This window comes from Schistocerca piceifrons, chromosome 8 (genome assembly GCF_021461385.2).
Source record: "Schistocerca piceifrons isolate TAMUIC-IGC-003096 chromosome 8, iqSchPice1.1, whole genome shotgun sequence".
In the NCBI taxonomy this organism is placed as follows: domain Eukaryota; kingdom Metazoa; phylum Arthropoda; class Insecta; order Orthoptera; family Acrididae; genus Schistocerca; species Schistocerca piceifrons.
This window is the reverse complement of record NC_060145.1, coordinates 285246215-285268872: the sequence shown is the minus strand read 5'-3', so window position 1 is coordinate 285268872 and position 22658 is coordinate 285246215. Positions and strand designations below refer to the sequence as shown.

The 22658-nt window shown below is 40.6% G+C and overlaps 1 protein-coding gene across 2 annotated transcripts in view; it reads right to left on the bottom strand.

Moving 5' to 3' along the window:
- LOC124711243 (chromatin modification-related protein MEAF6) overlaps positions 1–22658 on the bottom strand; it is a 55421-nt gene that overhangs the window by 8221 nt on the left and 24542 nt on the right. The window contains exon 2 of one of the 2 annotated variants that reach the window (XM_047241209.1): positions 13440–13643. The exons of the other annotated variant lie outside the window; for it this stretch is intronic. Coding sequence (XP_047097165.1) covers positions 13440–13643 — 204 coding nt within the window. The remainder of the gene's footprint in view (positions 1–13439; positions 13644–22658) is intronic. 2 annotated transcript variants of the gene reach the window in all.

Here is a 22658-nt window from a genome sequence, read left to right as displayed (position 1 = left end):
TGCCATCCATCTACAGGCTGCTGCCTCACAATGTGACAGCAGTGAATAAACTGGCACAACACGTGGAACTTGTCACGTATCACTGGTTTTGCCCATGGATTCTGATGTCGGAGCGTCTTCCAGCGGTACCTGTTGCACGGGTGGGGGTGTCCACACACAATGAAGGGTGAGTGGCAGGTTGTTTACAGTTGCGTCCCTCGAGGTGGAGAGTCAATATGGAGGCTCGACATCTGGCCTTGCCCATTCACTCTGCGAGTGTACATCTGGTCATTCCTTCAGCAGGGTCCAAGCAGACACATGGGGGGAGGGGTTTGCTAGTTGTCAGGAGCTCCTTTGTTTTAGCCACTTTACGGAGCTCGTTAGGGAAACGGTGTCCAGAGCTGGAAACAATTCCAATGTGCACTCAGCCCATCTGCTCGGAGCCATCGTCTGAGATGTGCACAAAGCTCTGCCTGTAGCTATTGAGGATGCAATTAATCTGTAAGTTGTTGCTCATGTCAGCACCAATGATGCATTTCTCTTAGGTTTTCAGGCCATCTTCAGTTCCTGCAGGCAGCTTGAAGAAGTGGTGAAGACTGCTGGCCTCATTTGCGGGGTGCAAGCAGAGCTCACACTCTGCAGTACTGTACCCAGAATTGATCAGGGTCCTACGGTTTGCAGCCAAGTGGCGGAGGCTCTGTTGATTTGGTAATTGTCATGGCTGCAGATTTATGGGCCAGTATTATGGGGTGGAGAGTAGTAAGACTCCCCTTAATGGGTCAGGGTGACTACAAAAGAAGCAGTTACTTGGGTAGCACAATACTTGTGTAGTATTTAAGTTAGGTGATAGTTTGAGGTCCTCTGATGAATGTTTACCAGCCAATACACACAGAGAAAAATCAGATCATGTACAAAGTTGAGATATTATGTTCAACAGAAAACTGTCAAAGTATTCATAACAAATTTCCTGAACTTACTGCCCTCCAGGAAAGTAGTTGCACTCAAATTATTCTTGGAAGAGCTGGCAGAAACCCATAGCAGAAAGGTCTGAAATATTTAGTGAGGCATGGAATGTATAGTGTAAAGACAGATTACACACCAGGTCGAAACTGATTCTGACTGTGAAGTTATTTGGACACAAGAAGCAGGCCTACATGAACTTAATTATTAGATTTTTTACTGGTAACCTGATTCCACGGTAATAGCTGTAGAATCATTCAAGGGAAGCACTTAGCAGTGCGGAAAATTAGTATTAGTATTAATTGGTGGCGACTTTAATGTACTGAGCACAAACTGGGATGTCTATGGAGTCACTGCAGGTAGTACAGACAGAGACAGTCTTGTGAAGTACTTTTGAACACATCTTCTGAAAATGCCTTGCACAACTAGTTAGGCGATCAACACACAATGAAAATAGTTTAGAACTTGTAGCTAACAACAAGCCTGACCTTATCAACAGTGTCAGTACAGAGACAGGGACTAAGGATCATGAGGCCATCATGGTAATGATCGTTGCTAAAGTTAATAAACAAATCAAGAATGTTAGGAGAGTTTTTAGTGTAAAAAAACAGATCGGCAATTGTTAGCAATGAATGGACACCATTTAGTTCCAATATGACTGACAGAGAGGAATTATGGATAAAGTTTACACTGCTTGTAAATGGCGCTCTGGACATGTATGTCACACTAGATGAATGATGGTTTCATAATCCAATTTGAAGAATGTTGAGGGAAAAGAGATTGCTGCACTCTCATTTAAAACAAAAATGTGCAAATCTCGACACGCAAAAGTTAGTAGAATTTCGTGCATCCAACGCGCGAAGTATACAACAATTTCCACAGTCATATCTTAGCAAAAGATCTTGCTGAGAAAAGTTTGGTCATTTGTAAAATCACTAAGTGGGTATAAGACTTGTAGTCAGTCACTCATTGATGTCTGAGGTGGCAATAGGAAACAGCAAAAGCAAAATCGGAATTTTATATTTCACATTTAACGAATTTTTCACGCAAGCAGAGCATACAAACATCCATCATTTGACTGCTGCACAGACGCCCAAATACAGGACATAGAAAGAGACATCCCTGGCATAGAGAAGCAACTGAAAGACTTGAAAACAAGTAAGTCACCAGGTATGGATGAAATTCCAATTCGGTTTTACAAAGAGTACTCTGCAGCAATGGGCTCCTTACTTAGCTTGCATTCATTGTGAATCTTTTACCCAGTGCGAAGTCCCAAGTGACTGGAAAAAGCACAGGTGACTCTTCTATATAAGAAAGGTAAAAGCAAGGGCCACATAACTAAAGACAAAAGTCCTTAAAACGGGTATGCTTGAACACATACTGAGTTCGAATATAATAAATTTCCTTGAGACAGAAAAGCTTCTGTCCGCAAATCAGCATGAATTTAGAAAGTATCACTTGTGCAATGTCAGCCTGACCTTTTCCCATACAATATCCTACAAACCATCGCTGGAAAGCAACAGGCAGTTTTCATATTCCTAGATTTCCAAAAAATGATTGACACGGTGGTCCACTGCAGAATGCTGATGAAGGTCCAAGTTTATGGATTAGATTCCCAGATATGTGAGTGGCTCAAAGACTTTTTTTAAGTAATAGACCCCAGTACATTGTCCTCTATGGCGTCCCCAGGGAAGTGTGATAGGACTACTCTTACTCTCGATATACATAAATGATCTGACAGACTGGGTGGACAACAGTTAAGGGCTGTTTCTGATGCTGTTGTGGTTAAGGGGTGGTGTCACTGCTAAGTGATGGTAGGAGCAGACAAGGCGACTTACACCCAATTTCCAGTAGTGTAATGAATGGCAGCTTGCTCTAAATGTAGAAAAATGTTATGTGGATGTGAAGGAAAAACAATCCTGTAATGTTCAAATACAGTGTTAATAATATGCTGCTTGCTTGACACAGTCACATCAAATAAATATCTAGGTGTAATACTGAAAAGTGACAAGAAATGGAATGAAACAAATACTAACAAAGAGATAGAGGGGCTGGCCAGTACTTACCTCAGCTCAGTACAGCCGATAGATACACATAAAACAGAACTGAAAATTTACATTCCTAGCTTTCGGAACTTTGTTCCTTCATCAGGGAGGAGAGAGGGGAAAAAAAGGGAAGAAGGGAAAGTGGATTCAGTTACTCACAACCCAGGTTATGAAGCAACAGGGAAAGGTAAACAGGGAGGGTAGCAAGGATGGAGGCATGGTTGTCAGAGGGAAGCCAAAGATATTCTACTGTAAGTACTGTGCCAGCTTCAAACCAAAGAGGATGCATACAGAAGTAAAGTATAAAGATAAACACAACTATGTAGGATGAAAAGATGCGTGAATGGCTAAAGAGGAAAGGGAAAGAGGAGAAGACTGGCTGAGCGAATGAACGGACACAGACGAACTGTCCGCCTAGGAGATGCCCAATACCCAGTAGCGGAGCATGCCCTCCAGCATAATTCTAGGGACCTAGGAACCTGCTACACCGTATGTGCCATTTGGCTTCTCCCACCCAACACCAGTCCCTCTGAACTGCGGAGATGGGAACTTGCACTCCAACACATCCTTTCATCCCGCCATCCCCCTGGACTGAACCTACGTTAAAGAACCTCACTCCCATTCACTCTTCAGTCTTCTCCTCTTTCCCTTTCCTCTTTAGCCATTCACGCATCTTTTCATCCTACATAGTTGTGTTTATCTTTATACTTTACTTCTGTATGCATCCTCTTTGGTTTGAAGCTGGCACAGTACTTACAGTAGAATATCTTTGGCTTCCCTCTGACAACCATGCCTCCATCCTTGCTACCCTCCCTGTTTACCTTTCCCTGTTGCTTCATAACCTGGGTTGTGAGTAACTGAATCCACTTTCCCTTCTTCCCTTTTTTTCCCCTCTCTCCTCCCTGATGAAGGAACAAAGTTCCGAAAGCAGGAATGTAAATTTTCAGTTCTGTTTTATGTGTATCTATCGGCTGTACTGAGCTGAGGTAAGTACTGGCCAGCCCCTCTATCTCTTTGTTAGTATTTGTTTCACATCTTATATGAGATTTTCCATTAATCATTAAGAAATGGAATGAGCATGTCAGATTGGTGTTACAAAAAGCAAATGCTCGATTTCATTTTATTGGGAGAATTTTGGGAAAGTGCAGTTTATCTATAAAGGAAATGGCTTACAGAATGGTAGTGTGGCCCATTCTTGAGTACTGCTAGAGTGTTTGGGATCCCCGTCAGGTTGATTAAAATGAAGACTCCGAAGCAATTAGGAGGTGCGCTGCTAGATGTGTTACCAGTATGTTTGATCAGCACACAAGTATTACGGAGATGCTTTGTGAATTCAAACTGAAATCCCTGGAGGGAAGATGATGATCTTTTTGTGAGGCATTATTGTGGAAATTTAGAGAACCGGCATTTGAGCCCAAAAAAAATTTAGAACATTTTTTGTTTCATGATGATCATCATCATCATCATCATCATGTAAAAAATTGTTCTCACTTTCCATGTTGGTTGACTGGTTGTGCAGTAATAAAATACAGAAATAAAACTTTTTCACAATAATGGAAATTCCAGGATGGGGAAAAAAGAGGAAAGGCAAGCACTCACCTGCAGATTCATGGTTGGTGACACACACACACACACACACACACACACACACACACACACACACACTTGAAATATCTGAAACTGTTACCAGCTTTTGCACTTCACTTTTAATTCCAGTGCAAGTACAAACATTCTCTATCATTTGGGAAGACAGTAGCTGAGACTGATTAGTCGCATTCCAATTCTGCTGCCAGGCCACAGTGGCAAATTGTAGTTGAAATTTATGCCCCAGATGAGCTTGACTGTGACACACCATTACTTCAATGCACTTAAAATATATGTACATACATTTATGGTGCTTTTGTAGTAATTGCCTTGTAAATAGGGCTCTAGATAGAGAGATGCTGAATAAAACATATTTGACTGTCAAAAGAGCAATGTGTGATGTCTTCAATGATTACCATAGCAGAATATTGTCAAATGATATTTCACAAAACCCAAAGAAATTCTGGTCGTACGTAAAGGCTGTTAGTAGCACCAATGTTAGTGTCCAGCCCTAGCAAATGAGACAGGAACTGATATTGAGGGCAACAAAGCAAAAGCTGGAATGTTTAACTCTGTTTCAAATGTTCCTCTACAAAGGAAAACCCAGGACAACTGCTCCAATGAAAGGTGAATGAAATAAGTATTAGTGTCAGTGGTGTTAATACACAGCTGAAATCATTAAAATTGAATAAAGCTCCAAGGCCCAATGGAATCCCTACCAGAATTTGCAGCTCAGATGTTCCCTCTTCTAGTGTAGATCCCTTGAACAAAAGATTGTGCCCAGTAGCTGGAAGAAAGAACAGATAACACCCATCTACAAAGAGGGCAGTAGAAGTGATCCACAAAACTTCCATCCAATATCCTTGAATCAGTTTGTTGTAGAATCTTAGAACATGTTCTGAGCTCTAACATAATGAGGTATTTTGAAAAGATTGACCTCCTCCATGCCAACCAGCAAGGAATCCGAAAACACTGATCATATGAAACTCAACTTGTACTGACATGCTGAAAGCTTTGGATCAAAGAGTCAGGTAGATGCAATGTTTATTGCTTTCAAAAAAGCATTTGACTCAGTACCACACCTATCGTTATTGTGAAAAGTTTGGTCATATCAAGTAAAATTTGTGACTGGATTACAACTTTTTGGTAGGGAGCACATAGCATGATATCTTGGATGGAGAGTCATCGTCAGATGTAGAACTAACTTTGGGTGTGCCCCAGGGAAGCGTGTTGGGACCTTTGCTGTTCATGTTGTATATTGATGATCTTGCAGACTATATTAATAGTAACCTCAGACTTTTTAGAAATGATGCAGCTATCTGTAATAAATTATTATCTAAAGGAAGCTGCATAAATATTCAATCATATTTTGATAAGATTTCAAAGTGGTGTGAAGATTGTCAACTTGCTTTAAATGTTCAGAAATGTAAGATCGTGCACTTCACAAAAAAAACATAGTAACCTGTGACTACAAAATCAATGAGTCCCTGCTGGAATCAGCCAACTCATAAAAATATCGGGTGTAAGACGTATGGATATGAAATAGAATTATCACATAGGTTCAGTCATGGGTAAAGCAGTTGGAAGACTTTGGTTTGTTGGTAGAATACTTGGGAAGTGCAATCAGTCTATAAGGAGACAGCTTACAAATCTCTTGAGTGTTCTAGAATACTGCTCAAGTGGGTAGAACCCATACCAAATAGGACTAGCAAGGGATATTAAATGTATACAGAGTAGGTAGGCACGAATGGTTACAGGTTCGACTGATCTGTGGGAGAGTGTTACAGAGATACTGAAGGAACTGAACTGGATGACTCTTGAAGATAGACATAAACTATCTCAAGAAAGTCTATTAACAAAGTTTCTTCAAGAATCAGCTTTTAATGATGGCTCTAAGAATAATCCCCTATGTATCGCTCACATAGGGATTGTAAGGCTCCACCTTATGGTGGTTTGCAGAGTATGGATGTAGATATGTTTCATGTGAGGTTACTTGTCCCAAAAGTAGAAGCAGTGTTTAGAATTATCTCCGTGAGTGGAAATGGAGGTTGGTGCCTGGAAGCTAGCGAAAGTTGGAGCTACCATCTACAGTTACCAGCCATAGCACACAAAAATTACACACACAACTGTTCGGATGTAAGGACTTTCAAAAACGGCTCCTCAAAAATTATTTGTCTTTTGTAATTGAAGCTGGCTGTTAATTAAGGTAGACCACCACTGTGATTGTAAAACTGATTATTACAAGAGAAAAACTATTCATTTGCTTTTAGTGAGATTACTCATGCTCTAAGAAAATAAAATACACAAGTAATTGTTTGGTAATATCTAAAAATGTAAAGCGTCCTTCTGTCTCAGTGTAAGTATGGGTAGTATTTGACAAGTAAACCAAATATTTTTCTCAGGAATATGATGTGGGTTTTTTTAAAAGTCATAGGAGACAACACCTGATGCAAGAATTGCCCCTGTGGAAGGCATTAATGTCACAATATTGAAATAGGCACAGGAAACTGGATTTCTATTAGAATGCTTAATTTAGTTAAAGGAAGTGAGGACGACTTACTTTTCACCTGATTCTTACTAGGAAAATGGCGTATCTTCCATGAAACTCGATAGGAGCACTTTGATAGCAGTTGAAAAGCGATAGCAGTTGATGAATGAAGAACTTCGGAGAAGCCACATCATATTTCGTTGTTTTCATATTATAACTTATGCAAAGTTCAAGATGGAACAACAACAATATTATGGAAAGGATAGACTGCTACTCACCGCATACAGGAGACACTGAGACACAGACAAGCACAACATGAAGACTGCTATACATTGCAGGCTTTGGCCAAAAGGCTTTCTTCTGAAGTAGAAATAACTCACTCTCACACTCTCTCTCTCTCTCTCTCTCTCTCTCTCTCTCTCTCTCTCTCACACACACACACACACACACACACACACACACACACACACACACACACAAACAACCCACATCTCACATACACATGACCACTGTGTCTAGCCACTGTCGATGGATGGAGTTGTAACTTTGCCTGATGGGAGTAGCAATCTGGCGGTGAGGGTAAGGATGCGGCATAGGGTGTGGAGAGAGGGTTGAAGGATGAGGTAGGGAAAGGCATAGTGCTGCTTGTGGGAGGGGACAGGGACATGGTGAAACAGGATAGGAGCTGCTAGGTACATCTGGGAGGTTTGGAGGGGGAGGATCAGAAAAGGAGAGAAGTATAGAAAGTAAAAGGGCTTCTATGTGCATTGGTAGACTAGACTGCTGTATTGTGCTGGAGTGGAAGCGGAGAAGGGGATAGGTATGTGGACAACAGGGACTAGTGAAGGTTGAGTCCAGGGGGTTATGGGAACATTGGATATATTTCAGGGAGAGTTCCCATCTGTGCTATTCAGAAAAGCTAGTGTCAGTAAGGAGGATCCAGAAGATGGCGCAAGGTGTGAAGCAGTCCTTGAAGTGAAGTGAAGAACAGTGTTTTAGGCAGCATATTAAGCAATTGGGTGGTCCAGCTGCCTCTTGGCTACAGTTTGTTGGTGGCTTTTCTTGAGAACATATAGCTTTGTAGTTGTAATGCCTATGTAGAAACCACTATAGTGGTTGCAGCTTAGTTTGTACATCACATGACTGTTTCATATATTGCCCTGCCTTTGATGTGACAGGAAATATTTATGACTGGACTGGAGTAGGTGGTGGTGGTGGTGGGAGGATGTATGGGACAGGTCTTGCATCTAGGTCTATTGCTGGGATACGAGGCAAGAATATTGCAAGGTTTGGTGGGCAGTGGAATACCATTGTGGGAGGGGTGGAAAGGATAGTGGGTAGGATATTGCTCAGTTTAGGGCATGGGGAGAAGTAGTCATATCCATGGCAGAGAATGTGATTCAGTTGTTGCCAGTCCTGGATGGTACTGAGTCATGAGAGGAATGTTCCTTGGTGGTTAGCCGGTGGGCTCCTTTGCGGCCAATCAGTGGGTACATGGGAGATGTTAGGAGATTAGAGAGACATGGGAGATATGCGTATGTTCAATGTTGGGTGGGCAATTTCAGTCTGTGAAGCCCTCGGTGAGACCCTCAGCACATTTGGAAAGGAATGGCTCGTCACTGCAGATGCAACAACCATGGGTGGCTTGGCTGTGTGGAAGGGAATTATTGGTATGGAAGAGACTTATTGGTATGGGTGGGAGGCAGCTGTTGAACTGGATGTATTGCTTGCAATTGGTAGGTCTGATATGGTCAGAGGTAGTGATGTAGCCATCCTTGAGGTCAAGGTCAACATCAAGGAAGGTGGCTTGCTGACCCGAGGAGAAGCATGTGAAGTGAATGGGGGAGAAGGTGTTGAGGTTCTGGAATAATGTGAATAGAATGTCCTTACTCTCTCACCTATTGTCCTGATCATGAAGATGTCATCAATATCTGGATAGTTAAGAACTCTCTAGATGGCCCACGAGTAGGCTGGCATAGGATGGTGCCATGAACATACCCATTGCTGTATCCTGGAATTGTTTGCAGATACCTTCAAAGGAGAAGTAATTGTGGATGACGATATTGTTGGTCATGGTGACCAGGAAGAAGGTTGTACATTTGGAGTCAGTCAGGCAATGGAAAAGATAATGTTCAATAACGGAATGCCACGGGCACTGGGGGTGACAGTGTAGAGGGAGGTGGCATCAAGAGTAATGAGCAGGATGCTGTGTGGTAAAGACACAGGAAGTGTGGAGAATTAGTGGAAGAAATGGTTAGTGTAGGATAGGTTATGGGTAATAGGCTGAAGGTGTTAATCCATGAGAGCAGATGTTCTTTCAGTATCTGGCCACAATGGAACACCCTGGGTAGTTAGGTTTATGGACTACAGGAAGCATGTAGCAGATACGAGTGCAGGGAGTGTATGGGTCAGGGGAGGGAGAGAGAGAGAGAGGGAGAGACAGACTCAGGGAGAGCTCCTGGGATGGGCCTATGAAATTGAGGAGGGGTTAGAGATCCTGTTGGATTTCTGGAATGGGGTTACTGCAACAGGGTTTGTAGGTGGATGAATTTGACGGCTGGCAGAGTCCCTCCACCAGATAATCATTGTAGTTTAAAACCACAGCACTGGAGCCTTTGTCTGCATGTAGCATTATAATGTTGGGATCAGTTTTTAGGTGATGGATTTCTGCAGATGTAAGGTACCCTGTGGAAGCAGTCATGTGATCCACGAACCACACTGCAATTACTGTGTTGCCTTCTATGTGGGCATCATGACTATCAAGCAGTCTGTCCTCATGAATGGCCACTGACGAATTGTGGCCATGACTGCTTCACAGCCTGTGCCATCTGGATCCTCCCTAACAACACCAGCTTTTCTGAATCCCTGCCCCCTGCTTCAACTTTTGCTAGTCCCTATTCTACACATATCTAATCCCACCCTCACTCTCACTCGGGAGCACAGCACAGCCTTCTATTTCACCAACACATCCTCTCGTCTTTTTCCCCTTCTCTCCTTTTCTACTCCCCCCCCCCCTCCCCCACCGACACACACACACACACACACCAAAACCTCATAACTGTACCTAGCACCCCATACCGTGTTCCCACCATGTCACTACATGCTCCCACAAGCAGCTATATGTCTTCCACTACCCCACCTTGCTATCCCCCCTCCCCCCCCCCCCATCCCATGCCACCTCCTTACCCCAACACCAGATTGCTGCTCCATCATATGCAGTTACGACCCAGTCAAGCCACAGCAGCCAAAGACAGTGGTTGTGCGTGTGTGTTTTCTAGTTCACAAGAAGGCCTTTGACAAAAGACTAAAATGAATAGCAGTCTTCATGACTAGTGTGTTATGACAGTATTCCACTTCAAGGCAAAGGTATGTAAAGATTTGTCACAAACACATTAAGTGTTGATACAGTTTGTTACAGTTAAATGTCAGTTAAATACACATCAGTGGTAAAAGCCCTTCGGAGAGCCTATGGTGAAAGACACTGTTGTTGAAAGCAGAATGTGTTCACCATAGTGTAGTGGTCAGAGACATGGAGTTATAGAACTGCTATGTTCAAATACTTTTTTTATACATCTTTGTGACTTTAAAAGATTCTAGGACTTTATTATTAATGTCATCCAATTCTGCAATATTTAATGTTATTTACATATAAGAGGACTATCGGCTCAGTGCTGAATTTCTTTGATCCTGTGACTTCAGTATGTATTCTTTCTGGTCACAAACATCCGGCTGTTTTTTTCCAAATATGTCATGATTTCCAAGGTGTGGTTAGGCAGAAACCAATGAGTACTGCTTAAGTTGCTGCGAGTGGAATGAGCACTAGATTAGCAGTTGGCAAATATGCTATATCATTTTGACATCACTTTCCAGTGAAAGTTGCTTCCTCTGTCTAAGTGAAAAAGCAATATACACTTAGGTTAAAACAATTGTATTACATTTACATCAATAATAAAAAGATATGCTGTGGTTTAATTAGGTCTATCTATGCATAAAATTAAAAGAACAGTCATATAATGAAGGCAAAAAATGTTGAGTAGCTGCATGTGTTATAGGTGCGAACTGGTTGACAGAGATTTTGAACTGACGTATTCTGTATAATTAGAACTGAGGAACCAACACATATTTAACACAGACTAACAGTGTAGCTTCAAGCAGCTCAAAAACTTTGTGATAGACAGAAACTGTGTGCCAGACTATGACTCAACCACATATCCTCCCCCTTTCATGTGCAACACTCACTAACTGTTCAAAAATGACTCATGTCCAAATTCACAGTTCCAATTCTGCCACCATCTCTCTCATTTTAGAAACAATTAACACTGTTAGTGTTTCACTAAACTGTGATGGGGGTTTATTTACTTTTGCTATTTCATTTATCTTTTCCAAAAAAATTGTCGAAGGTGTTTTCTCTGATGTTCTGAAAGGTACTAGATGGAGTTAACCCAGGTAAAGAACACTGAGTGGGTGTTCCTCGCGGTGCCCAGCATTGGTGAAAGAAGTAAATTTGCCAAACAATGGAAACTCCATGTAGGAATACCAACAATGTAGGAAAACACAGATAGCTACTTACTATAAAGAAGACACTTTTAAGTTGCAGACAGACACAATTAAAAGTCTTTTAATTATGCCTGTCTTTTCCTACATTGTAGAAGTAAATTTGTGTCCCATTAAAAAACAAAATCTTGCTTATTTTTAAGCACATTCATCAGATGGTATGAAACTAGTATTGTGTGATCTTCAGTCTGAGGATATTTACTAAAAATGGCAACAAAACATGAAGAATAATCAAGTGATTCCAGTAGCTATGAAGTATGGCAGGTGAGCTGCACTGAGACCTATGACACCACTCTCAGAAAATATAATTTAAGAGAAAATCACACTATATTAATCTCAGGTCACCTTATTGATGAGTACATGAAAGTTACACTTTACGCATAATTCTGATTGTAATAAAAATAATTTTTTCTGTTGATATGGAATGTAATTTGAAACATTTGATAAGCACTGTTTATTTGAATTGAACCCAGATTCTATGGGGTTATATTTTAGGGTAATCATCTTGGAAAAGGTTTCCAACAGAAGCATGCAATAAGATATATGTGAAGCTGTAATGATAATGTTGTTGACAGCTGTTAAGGAGGAGGAGGAGATTAGTGTTTAACGTCCCGTCGACAACGAGGTTATTAGATACGGAGCACAAGCTCGGGTGAGGGAAGGATGGGGAAGGAAATCGGCCGTGCCCTTTCAAAGGAACCATCCCGGCATTTGCCTGAAGCGATTTAGGGAAATCACAGAAAACCTAAATCAGGATGGCCGGAGACGGGATTGAACCGTCGTCCTCCCGAATGCGAGTCCAGTGTGCTAACCACTGCGCCACCTCGCTCGGTAGTTGTTAAGGAGTCAGATATATTAAGCAAGCATCAGTAAATATACATCTTCTCATGAAGATTTCCTGTAAATAACCATTTCAGTCCAGAAAGAATAGTGATGCCCATATTTATAATACTAGAAGAGAGAATGATCTTCATTAATTTTCATCAAAATTGAGTTTGCTTAGAAAGGGGTGAACAATTCAACTCCAAAAATCAAAATTGAAGTATATATTAATAAAAAAATAAAAAAAAAAATATAAAAATCTGCTTAGCAACTTCCTCTATTCCACTTTAAAAATTTAGGCTTTGTAACACAAAAAATATGTACATGTTTCTATTATTTTACTATTCTTTTTTAGTAATATCAACTCAAATGCAATCACATTTAAAAAGAAGTGGACTTGTTAATACATCATTGTATATTGTGCAAGTTAGTCATAGAATATGTACCTAACTAACCAACAATATATTACAGAAACAAAACTGAAGATATGTTCCTAACACCATATAAAAGTCATCTTGAAACTCTCACCCCCTTCATCTTTTGTCTACTCTGGTCCTCACTACAGTTGTGGGTCTCTCATTGTGAGGTATGAGTGACCCATCCTTCCTTTTGAACCTTCCTCAACATATCTCTCTCACCCCTGATGAAGGGACTATAAGTTCAAAAAGCTAGGTAGTGTATTGCTTTTACTTTTATATGTGTGTATCAGCAGTACTACACATTTTGACTTCTGAAGACAAGTAATGGCAGCGGGTTATGCCTCATAATTTATTAATTTTCCCAATAAAGTTCTATTTTGGTACAGTTCCACTGAAAGTATTGATATTAGAAGAAAATAAAGAACAGAATCTTCAAGAATCTTTACACACGTTTCAGTCTCAAAGTTGGTAACTGTCTTGAAATCTTCGAAGACTTTGAAATCCTTTTCTATGGTCCCATTGTTATGAATGAATCATACTGTTATAATAGCATATAGGTACATTTTAAAAAATTAAATAGCTACTTACAGCCATTGAGGTAATGGAAGACTTGGAAAAGAGACGTTCAGCTTCTTTAAACTTTCTGTTACGTTTATCTGCTTTGCTGTTGGTATTTTTGTTACTAGCAAGGTAACGATCCCAACCTCGGATAATATTTCCATAAAGCTGAGTGTCCTCTAAGTAACTACCTTCAAAAGCATATATCTGCCTCTCCAAATTCGCCAAAGTTTCCTGTCAACAAAGAAACACATTTTCTCCAATCCATAATCAGAATATGCCTCTTAAAAAAACTAATTTAGCCTAATGGAAAAGAACAAATCAGAAAAATACACGAAGTTCATGATGATATGACTTTGTAAGCATGCTTAGGGGGCTTTTACTATCTGTTCCAAATATTCTGAGATGGTGTGATTACAAAGTTAAATAGCTCCCTTTCTAAAACCCTAAAAATGAAACAAAGATCTGCACTTAAAACACAGGATGGAAGTAATGTCTTCTTAACTAAACTGCAGTTTCAAAACACACACACACACACACACACACACACACACACACAAAGTGTAATAGAGTTGCTAGTTATCGATGTAAAGCTACCCACCCATTTTGATTCCTACTGACCATCCTCAAATTTTTAGGAGTTGGGAAAGTCTTGAAAGTGGAATGGGTCACTTTGACTTTACAAGGCCACTTGAGAAGTGTCTTAATGAAATTAGCAGCAAAGCTGACACACAGACTGAGTGAAGTGACACTGAATCGAAAGGACTGCTGCCAGCTGGGAGATATATGACATTTTTTAATTGGTGCTTCCGAGTCCACATTTTCTCTTATTGTTTTAGCTCTTTACATCGTGCGAGAGGATCATAACTGTACTCAACAAGCTCAGGCGTGAAATGCAACACGAGCTGGCATCAGGTTTTGATAAATAAACTTTAGCTGTCTGAGGATTTGGTCTTTTACTGCAGTTTAAAGTAAACTGCAAGCTTAAAGGCTCTAATTATAAGAGGTGACCCAAAAGTTTCTATTTGAGGGCATAGCTGCAGTGTATATGCAATGCAGTGCGACTCCAGTACAGGTATATAAGCACCAATATGTAGGCAAGGGATTAGTGTCACATTCGTGTCTTTCTGATGTCCATGTGGTAAATACCGTAATGTGAACTATCTCAATGTTATTACCAAAAGCACCCAAACAAGACCAGTGTGCCCTTTTTTTTTTTTGCTGCCGAAGGACAATCACCAGTAGACATACATCTGAGAATGAAGAATGTGTATGGGGGCAGCAAGTCTGTTGAAAACCACTGTTGTGGAATGGCACACTAATTTCCGTGCTGTTTCATGATAATGCCCATCCTCATACTGGTAATGCCACAACACAGAAGTTATGCCAGTGCAAGTGGGATTCATTCAAGCAGCCATCATATATTCCTAATATCTCCTCATGTGATTATCACACCTTTGGTCCCTTAAAAAAGGGTCTGAATGATCAAAGATTCCTCTCAGATGAGCATGTGCGGCAAACATTTATGGACTATTCCATGCAGCAGGACACAATGTTTTAACAAACAAGTATCTTAAACCTGGAGCACCGGAACACTGCTGGGATGATTGCCTCAAGGCTCACAGCGATTTTATCTGATTACTATTCTGATTCTGGACCATACAGCTTTCAAATGGAAACTTTTTGATCTCCTCTTATATTTTATTTTTTTGTGAAGCAAAATTAGTTATGAGAGTTACATCCAGTGTCAAGTTATTTACAAGTTAGAAATCTGCTGGCCTTAGCCAGGCAGATCACAGGTAGTAGAAGAGGGATTAGGTCAAATATTATCTCATACATAGAAGTTCTTTCCTCTTGCCCTTCCCTCTTCTCTTACATTTTCACCCCCCAAATACAGCTATTTATCCTAAATGGGACGCTTCAGCACGAAATTCTAAGGGTATCTGTACACATATCATTCTTAAGCTGGGATACTACATTCCAGAATGGAAAAAAAGAATAGAGATTGATTTCCCACCTAATTGAGGTGATTAGAGATGGAGTGCGTTTGAATTAGACAAGGATGGGGAAAGAAATTTGCTTTTCTTTTTGTAGGAACAATTCACTTTAAGGAATTTAGTGACACCATGGAAAACCTAAATCTGCATGGAAACTTTCCTTCATCTTTTTCCTCTGCCAGGCAGAAATCAACTTAAAACCTCGCTGCAGGTAGTTTATCTCCTGATTCATCAGTTAATTTCTCGCAAAAAATTTCCCTTTCGATGGAGGAGTTGGCCTAATAGTTGGCATTACAATGAAAAGTGTTACTCTGTTTCCCTGTTAGGATAACAACGCTTGTTTGGACTGATAATATAGAGGAGATGAAGGGGTTTACTCCAGGCCTGCATTAGAGTAGAATTGCAGACGCTCTAAATGTTTGTGGAAATTGTAATACTTAGAAAGACTTTCACCAATGAACTTACAGTTACAAGATGTTTAGAACAATGTATCCACAATAACAGACGGAAATTGAAGAGAGATGATACACACACAGACCAATTGGCATACGCTCTTGTGTAACTATAAAGGCCAGTCATCTGCTGAGCTGAGGCAATGAAGGGATGAAATAGAAATGTGAAAGAAAGTGTCTAGGAGATCAATGGGTACAATATTACACTGATCTGACAAAAGTCATTCAATATTTCCTAATATTGTGTTGACCCTCATTTTGCCCAGAGTGCAGCAACTCAATGTGGCATGGGCTCAATAAGTTGTTGAAACTCCCCTGCAGAAATAATGAGCCACGCTGTCTATATAGCCCTTCATAATTTTGAAAGTGTTGCTGATGCAGGATATCTTACAAGGACGACCTCTCGATTATGTCCCATAAATGTTCAAAGGGATTCATGTCGGGTGATCTGGGAGGCCAAATCATTCACTCAAATTGTCCAGAATGTTTGTCAAACCAATCATGAGCAATTGTGGCCCACTAACATGTTTGGGAACATGAAGCCCATGAATGGCTGCAAATGATCTCCAAGTAGCCAAACATACCCATTTCAAGTCGATGATCAGTTTAGTTGGACTACAGCATACACCATTAAGAAACCACCAAGAGCTTGCACAATGCCTTGTTGACAACTAGGGTCCATGGTTTCATGGGGTCTGCATCACACTCAAAGCACTATCATCAGCTCTTACCAACTGCAAATGGCACTCTCTGATCAGTACCAAAGTTTTCGAGTCATTTAGGGTCCAATCAATATGGTCACAAGCCCAGGAAAGGCACTGAAAGTTTGATGAGGTTTGGTTTGTAGGGCACTCAACTGCGCAGTCATCAGCGCCCGTAATAAGTTCCAATGTTTACACAGTCCATTTTCTTTTCACAGTCCAATCTAGTCACTCTCACAAACGATGATGATGATGATGAAATGATGAGGACAACACAAACACCCAGTCCCAGGAGGCACTGAATGCAATGTCATACTTTTAGCTTCGATCATCTGTTGCCTTAGCCCATTAATGCCAAATTTCACTGAACTGTCCTAACTGTTGGAAAACTGATATCTATCACGACCAGTTGCAAACTTATTACACTTACCTGAGGTGTCATAGATGCCACTTTAACTTTTGGTGATTCCTCCACCTTAAGAACAATGTACTGTGGCTAAAACAAATGCGTTTCATAATTCTACAATTAACCGACCTCAGTGATGTATCAGTTCTTCGACGTTGGAATGACCTGAGCATTTTCCAAACATATGATGTGCTATGTTGTACCAGTAAATTTCAATATACTATTGACAGCAGATGGACTGGGTCTTTAACACAAGTTCAATGAATCCATCAGCACAGTGTGTCTTATAATATCCTTCAGTGATGAATCTAAGAACATATAATTAACTATTCCACCCTGAAACATTATCATTTCAATAAAAAAGGAACAAACACAGAAGTACCGAAGGCTAATCAACCCATCAGCTGTGATCATGAATGCTATCAACTAGTATAGGAACTATGACATCAGACAATCGGGTATTTTAGCCATCACTGTATGGAGACTCTTGCAGGAACCAGGACGTCTTAAGTAGGGAACATCTTGTTATTAAAGCCTTCAAAATGTATTAAAAGTTGAGAGATTTCGACCGGGGGCATATATATAGCTGCGAAATATGCAAATTATGGCCTACCAACATAACCTAGCCCTTAAGATGTGCTAGGTGATGTCACTGGTATAAATTGAAATGCAGTTTCAAGTTTCAAGCAACACCACGGTTTGTTAAAACTGTGGACTGTGATAAGCAAGTGTGCAGGTGTGAGAGATAGTATGAAACATTGACCATGCTAGTATGAAACATTGACCATGCTAGTATGAAACATTGACCGTGCTACAGTTGGGTGTCTTGTGTGCCTCAACAATACAGGGAGCAGAATTGCAGTTGCAATCACATGTATAGGAATGGTATCTGTGAAGAGACCAGACTAACAAATGGTTCCTGAAGAATGGGTAGCATCATTGTTGGTTGTCACAGGTGCAATTATCTGGATGATTGACTATTCTGGCCATGTACTGATAGTCAACATAGCTTGCTATGCTAGTATTAACATTATTTTTTCCGAGGACATGCAGATCTTGTGTATGGTTAAATGACAAGGACATCTTTTTGGGTAAAATATTAAAAGAGGTAAAACTGTCCCCATTTGATTCTCAGAGTTGGAACAACTCAGGAGAACATCATTAGAAGAAACAAGTCTGGCGGTATATGGGTCAGAGTGAAGAATGTTAAATCCCTTAACTGGGTAGCTCAGTTAGGGACATGGATACGTTAAAGTTGTTAAAATATTAGTGGAAATAAATTAATGAAGTGTGCTGGCACGAAGAACAGGATTTCTGGTCAGGTAGGTACATGGTAATTACCACAGAACCAAACAGGAGTAATGCAGAAGTAGGTCTAGTAATGAACAGGGTAAGCTACTTTGAACAACATTGTGAACAGATTATCAACCCCAAGATAGACATGACCCACCACAGCAGAACAAATGTATATGTCTAATAGCTCTGCAGTTGATGGAGAGACTGAAAGAAAAAATGGTGAGGTATGGCACCCAATGGTCGACATGTACCTCTCCCAACACTCCTGTTTCCGTCATTTTATAAGCTGGCGTACATGGGCACAGAGCCGCTTAAAGGCTATCAGATGCTCGAGGGAAGGGTGTCGCTTATGTCACTGTAGAGTTCGCCAATTCTCTGTAATTGCCTCAACAACTTCCAGCGACCACTAAGGGACTGTCTTTCGCTGGGGGCACCTTAAAGAGAGCCTGTGCAACAATGCCCAAAAGCCAGAGACACAAGTAGAATACAGGATCAGGATGAACCATGGTCCAAAGACAGAAACGCACGATTTGCTTTTCTTGGTCAAAAACTGTAAGTCAAAGAAAAGGGCTCAAGTGGAGACCATTCAGATGTCTCCTTGGAGTTGGTGTTCAGCCAAGACTACAGACTGGCAGCTAAACCAAAGGCAAAAGTCACTGACATTCAGTGCAGGGTCATTATTAGTCTGATACAGGTGACAAACACATTGAAGGCGAAGAGGGATAGTGTAGCACTCCACACAGAGCCCCGAGAGTCACTGTTCTCTTTGACCAACAGGGAGCTAAGGAATCTACCAACTCTTACCTAAAACAATAGACAGGATAAAAACTGATGAGTTAAATATTGGCAGGGAGCTAGTCATGGTGGGTGGGAAAATGTGATGGCATCAAGTTATATATGCCTTATGTAGGGCAGAAAAGACTGCAATGAGATACTGGTGTTCAGTAAAGGAATGTTGGATTGCTGCTTCCTAACCACCAGATGCTTAGATGTGGGTAGCCCTTTTGGAAACCACACTGATAGAGGGACAAAAGACACCAAGATTTGAGAACCCAACATAGTTGTTGGGCTACCATACTTTACAGAGTGTGTTGGCAAGGCCAATCAGTTGGCAGCTGTCAATGGATACTGGGTTTTTGCCTGGTTTAGGGCTTTCAAAAATAAAGTGAAATAGTAACTCCTTGACAACTCTTTCTGTGCCATAGATGAATTCTTGAAAATAAATAAATAAATAAATCTATAGGTATAATACACACATTTTGTGCCATTTAAGAGAATGGGGCAGGTAAATTACTTTTTTTCTAAAAAAAAAAAAAAGGAGCGTTTGAAGCACATAAGAAATGCACACATGAATTAAGGTTCCTTAGGGAAAAAAATGGAATCTTGATTCATGTGTGCATTTCTTATGCATTTCACATGTTCCACACCATAACGGTTCCTGTGAGATTGATCAATGGAACATGTAACTAACTAACAACACTTTCTCTCTACTGTGAAGGGAAAACACCTACCTAGCCATTGGTTGAAGACAGTGAGTAGATGAAATCTGTGAATCATATATGTTGCATTATGTGACTATGAATGCAATGAGGGCCTGGGGCTGTATATTGTGATGAATCAAGAGTCTGTACCAGTTCCCAGTCACTGAAAGGTTCATTATATTTTTCAGCGTTGGAGGAAGGAAGATTTGGGGCAACAAATACCGGGACATCTTCAGTTTGTCTTTTATATGTTTGATAGACAGCCAGGTAAAAGGACACCAACACCATTGCAAAATGGGTCATGGAGTAATCAGCAAGAACTGACACATCGGTAGAAGCACCACCGTGAAGGCGTAACAGGTTTCGATCTCTAGACTATGGAGCTAAGCCCACACAAGTGATAAAGAGGCACACATTCCCAAGGGGACATAGTGCTCCCAGCATTCCCTCTTAATGCACTGAATTCAATAATGAGTCTTTGCACAGAGCTGCTTAACTGTGATGAGGGCGCTCTATTAAAAATGTCAGTGGAGACATAGCAGGGCCCTTGGACAGGCCTGAATAGCTGTTGTAAAGTTTTTTGTCCACTATGACGATGACTGCTGGTGAAGGGGCCCATGGAAAGAGGGACAGCAGTTCCAGCAACGTGGGGTATCAGAGGTGTCTCACACAAGCTTTTCGATGCAATTTGATGGAGAAAAGACAAAGGTGATGGCAGAAGTATGCAACTGCCACTTGGCTCTATAGAGAGCTGTCACTTCCGTGGCGCCACCCAACAGACCAGTTGCCACAACTTGTCCATCAGGTGATGACAAATGAGTGACAGTATTACCAGAAAGTGGTCATTATCACAGAGATTGTCATAAGGTGGATAGGTGCAATTGGCAGCACTAAAGTGGATAGGAATACTAATGAAACAGATCAAGATTGAAAAAAGGTTGGTCAATCAGATGGTGACTACCATACAAAGATTTACTGCCCAAATGGTGATGCACACTGAAATTCCCCTGCCCAGGAGTAAATAAATACTGCAAATGGTGATTGCTGGAGTCGTCAGCACTCACACTGCCATTGCTTCCAATGTGGTACACTGGGGAGACCAGTCATTGATGACAAATGTGTGAAGCAATGCACAGATCCCTCCAGATGCTCTCCCTGGGCAAAAGGCTCAGAGTAAATGCACACTAACCTCAAAGAGTTGGAGAATGGTTATCAGTGGAATGTGTTTCTTGGAAAGGAACATGGATCTCAGAACAGAGGACACTGGTTGCTGCAGTTCTGGCCGGTGACAGTAGTGTCTATTCCTGCTCCATTCAATGATCACATTAAGGGTGTCCTGGTTACACGTGAAAGGGCCAAAATGATGAGTCAACTCCAGGATCACTGTTTGTCATTGGTTGACATGGAACAACATTGAGAATCACAGGTTCAGAATCAGATGGCATGAAAGAAGCTGGCACCTTGTATTTTAAGGAGAAAAAACACACTTGGAAGATTTCAGCCCTAGCAATCAAAAACGCAATAAAATTTGACATAATTCTGACAGCATACAGTTATGACCATCTGAATGCAGCTTTTAAATTTTTGTGTACATCTATTTTTTATCACTTGCTCCGCCACGCTGCAGACACCTAATGCCTGAGCATGAAGTACTATACAGTAGAGTAACAACCATAGGCCTCCTATTCACAGGATGTTGTAGGTGAGGGAAGAGATGGACACAACTGCCCCATATGTTTCACAATATAGTTCGAGGACACATTAGTATAAAATGAAGCCAATGATTTTTGATTTACCTTTTACTTTACCATTAAAGCATACTTCAATTTAATAGTGCAAGTTTTAAAATTGAAATGAAATAAAAGCACAACATCAATGTTAATAATTGAATAGAATTATGCTACTTATTTAAGACATTAATTTTCTTCATTCATTTATACTGCATTTCTGAATCACAATGTAAAAACTTTCAAGACATCAGCTACAGTTTAGAAACTGTGCACTTTGACACAACAAATGGGGCGTGTTACCAATATCAAAAAAGTATATCAGAAATCTCTTACTCATCCCACTGCACAGTACTTCGTGATCAGGTGTTAGACAGCTGCCGTGTGGTGGAGCAAATGAGAAACAATTGGTAAGCATGAAAGTGTAAACGCTGCACTCTCAGAAGGTAATAACTTTGTATTATCAGAATTAGGTTCCAAATTTTTGAATGACACCAACTGCTGGGACTAATATCTTGCACATTTGCTTTTTTCTCCTCAAAATATGAGGCCAAGTTGGTGATGTTTCCTTGTAAGAAAAGATATAGTCCGAGAGAAACATTGCAGCATAAGAAATGAAGACATATTGAAATGGCTTTGGGCCCCATGCTCATAAAAGAGTTGTCAGCCCACTGGCAGCCTGGGGTAAGGGAGTGAAAAGTGAAGGCCCCTGCTAGTAGTTTTTTCTTTCTTTCTTTCTTCTTCTTTTTTTGCATTCATGACAAATTAATCATTGCAAACACTAAACACTAGGTTTAAGAACCACAAGGGAAGGCTGTACATTAAAATTATCTTGAAGACATCAGAAGATTTAAGAGAAATTATTCTGGTAATAATTAAAAATGCAGCTATTCACAGAGGTCCAATGTGGGCTGCAATTATCATATGGAAGCAAAACTTGTAAGATATTATAATGTGTTTCAGCAGGACTGATTTACACTGGAAAAGAATTAGCTCCAATTTTGGCCACCAGATGCAAATGTTTCCATGTGTAATGGATTATGAGTAGGACGTACACAAAAAGGTCAAACCAATGAGGAGAACATAATGCTGGTTTTACTATAAACCACTTCCTACACAATTTGTTTAATACAAGCAGCAGAGTTGTAGATGGGATGCTGCACCCATAAAACAACATGATCAACAACTG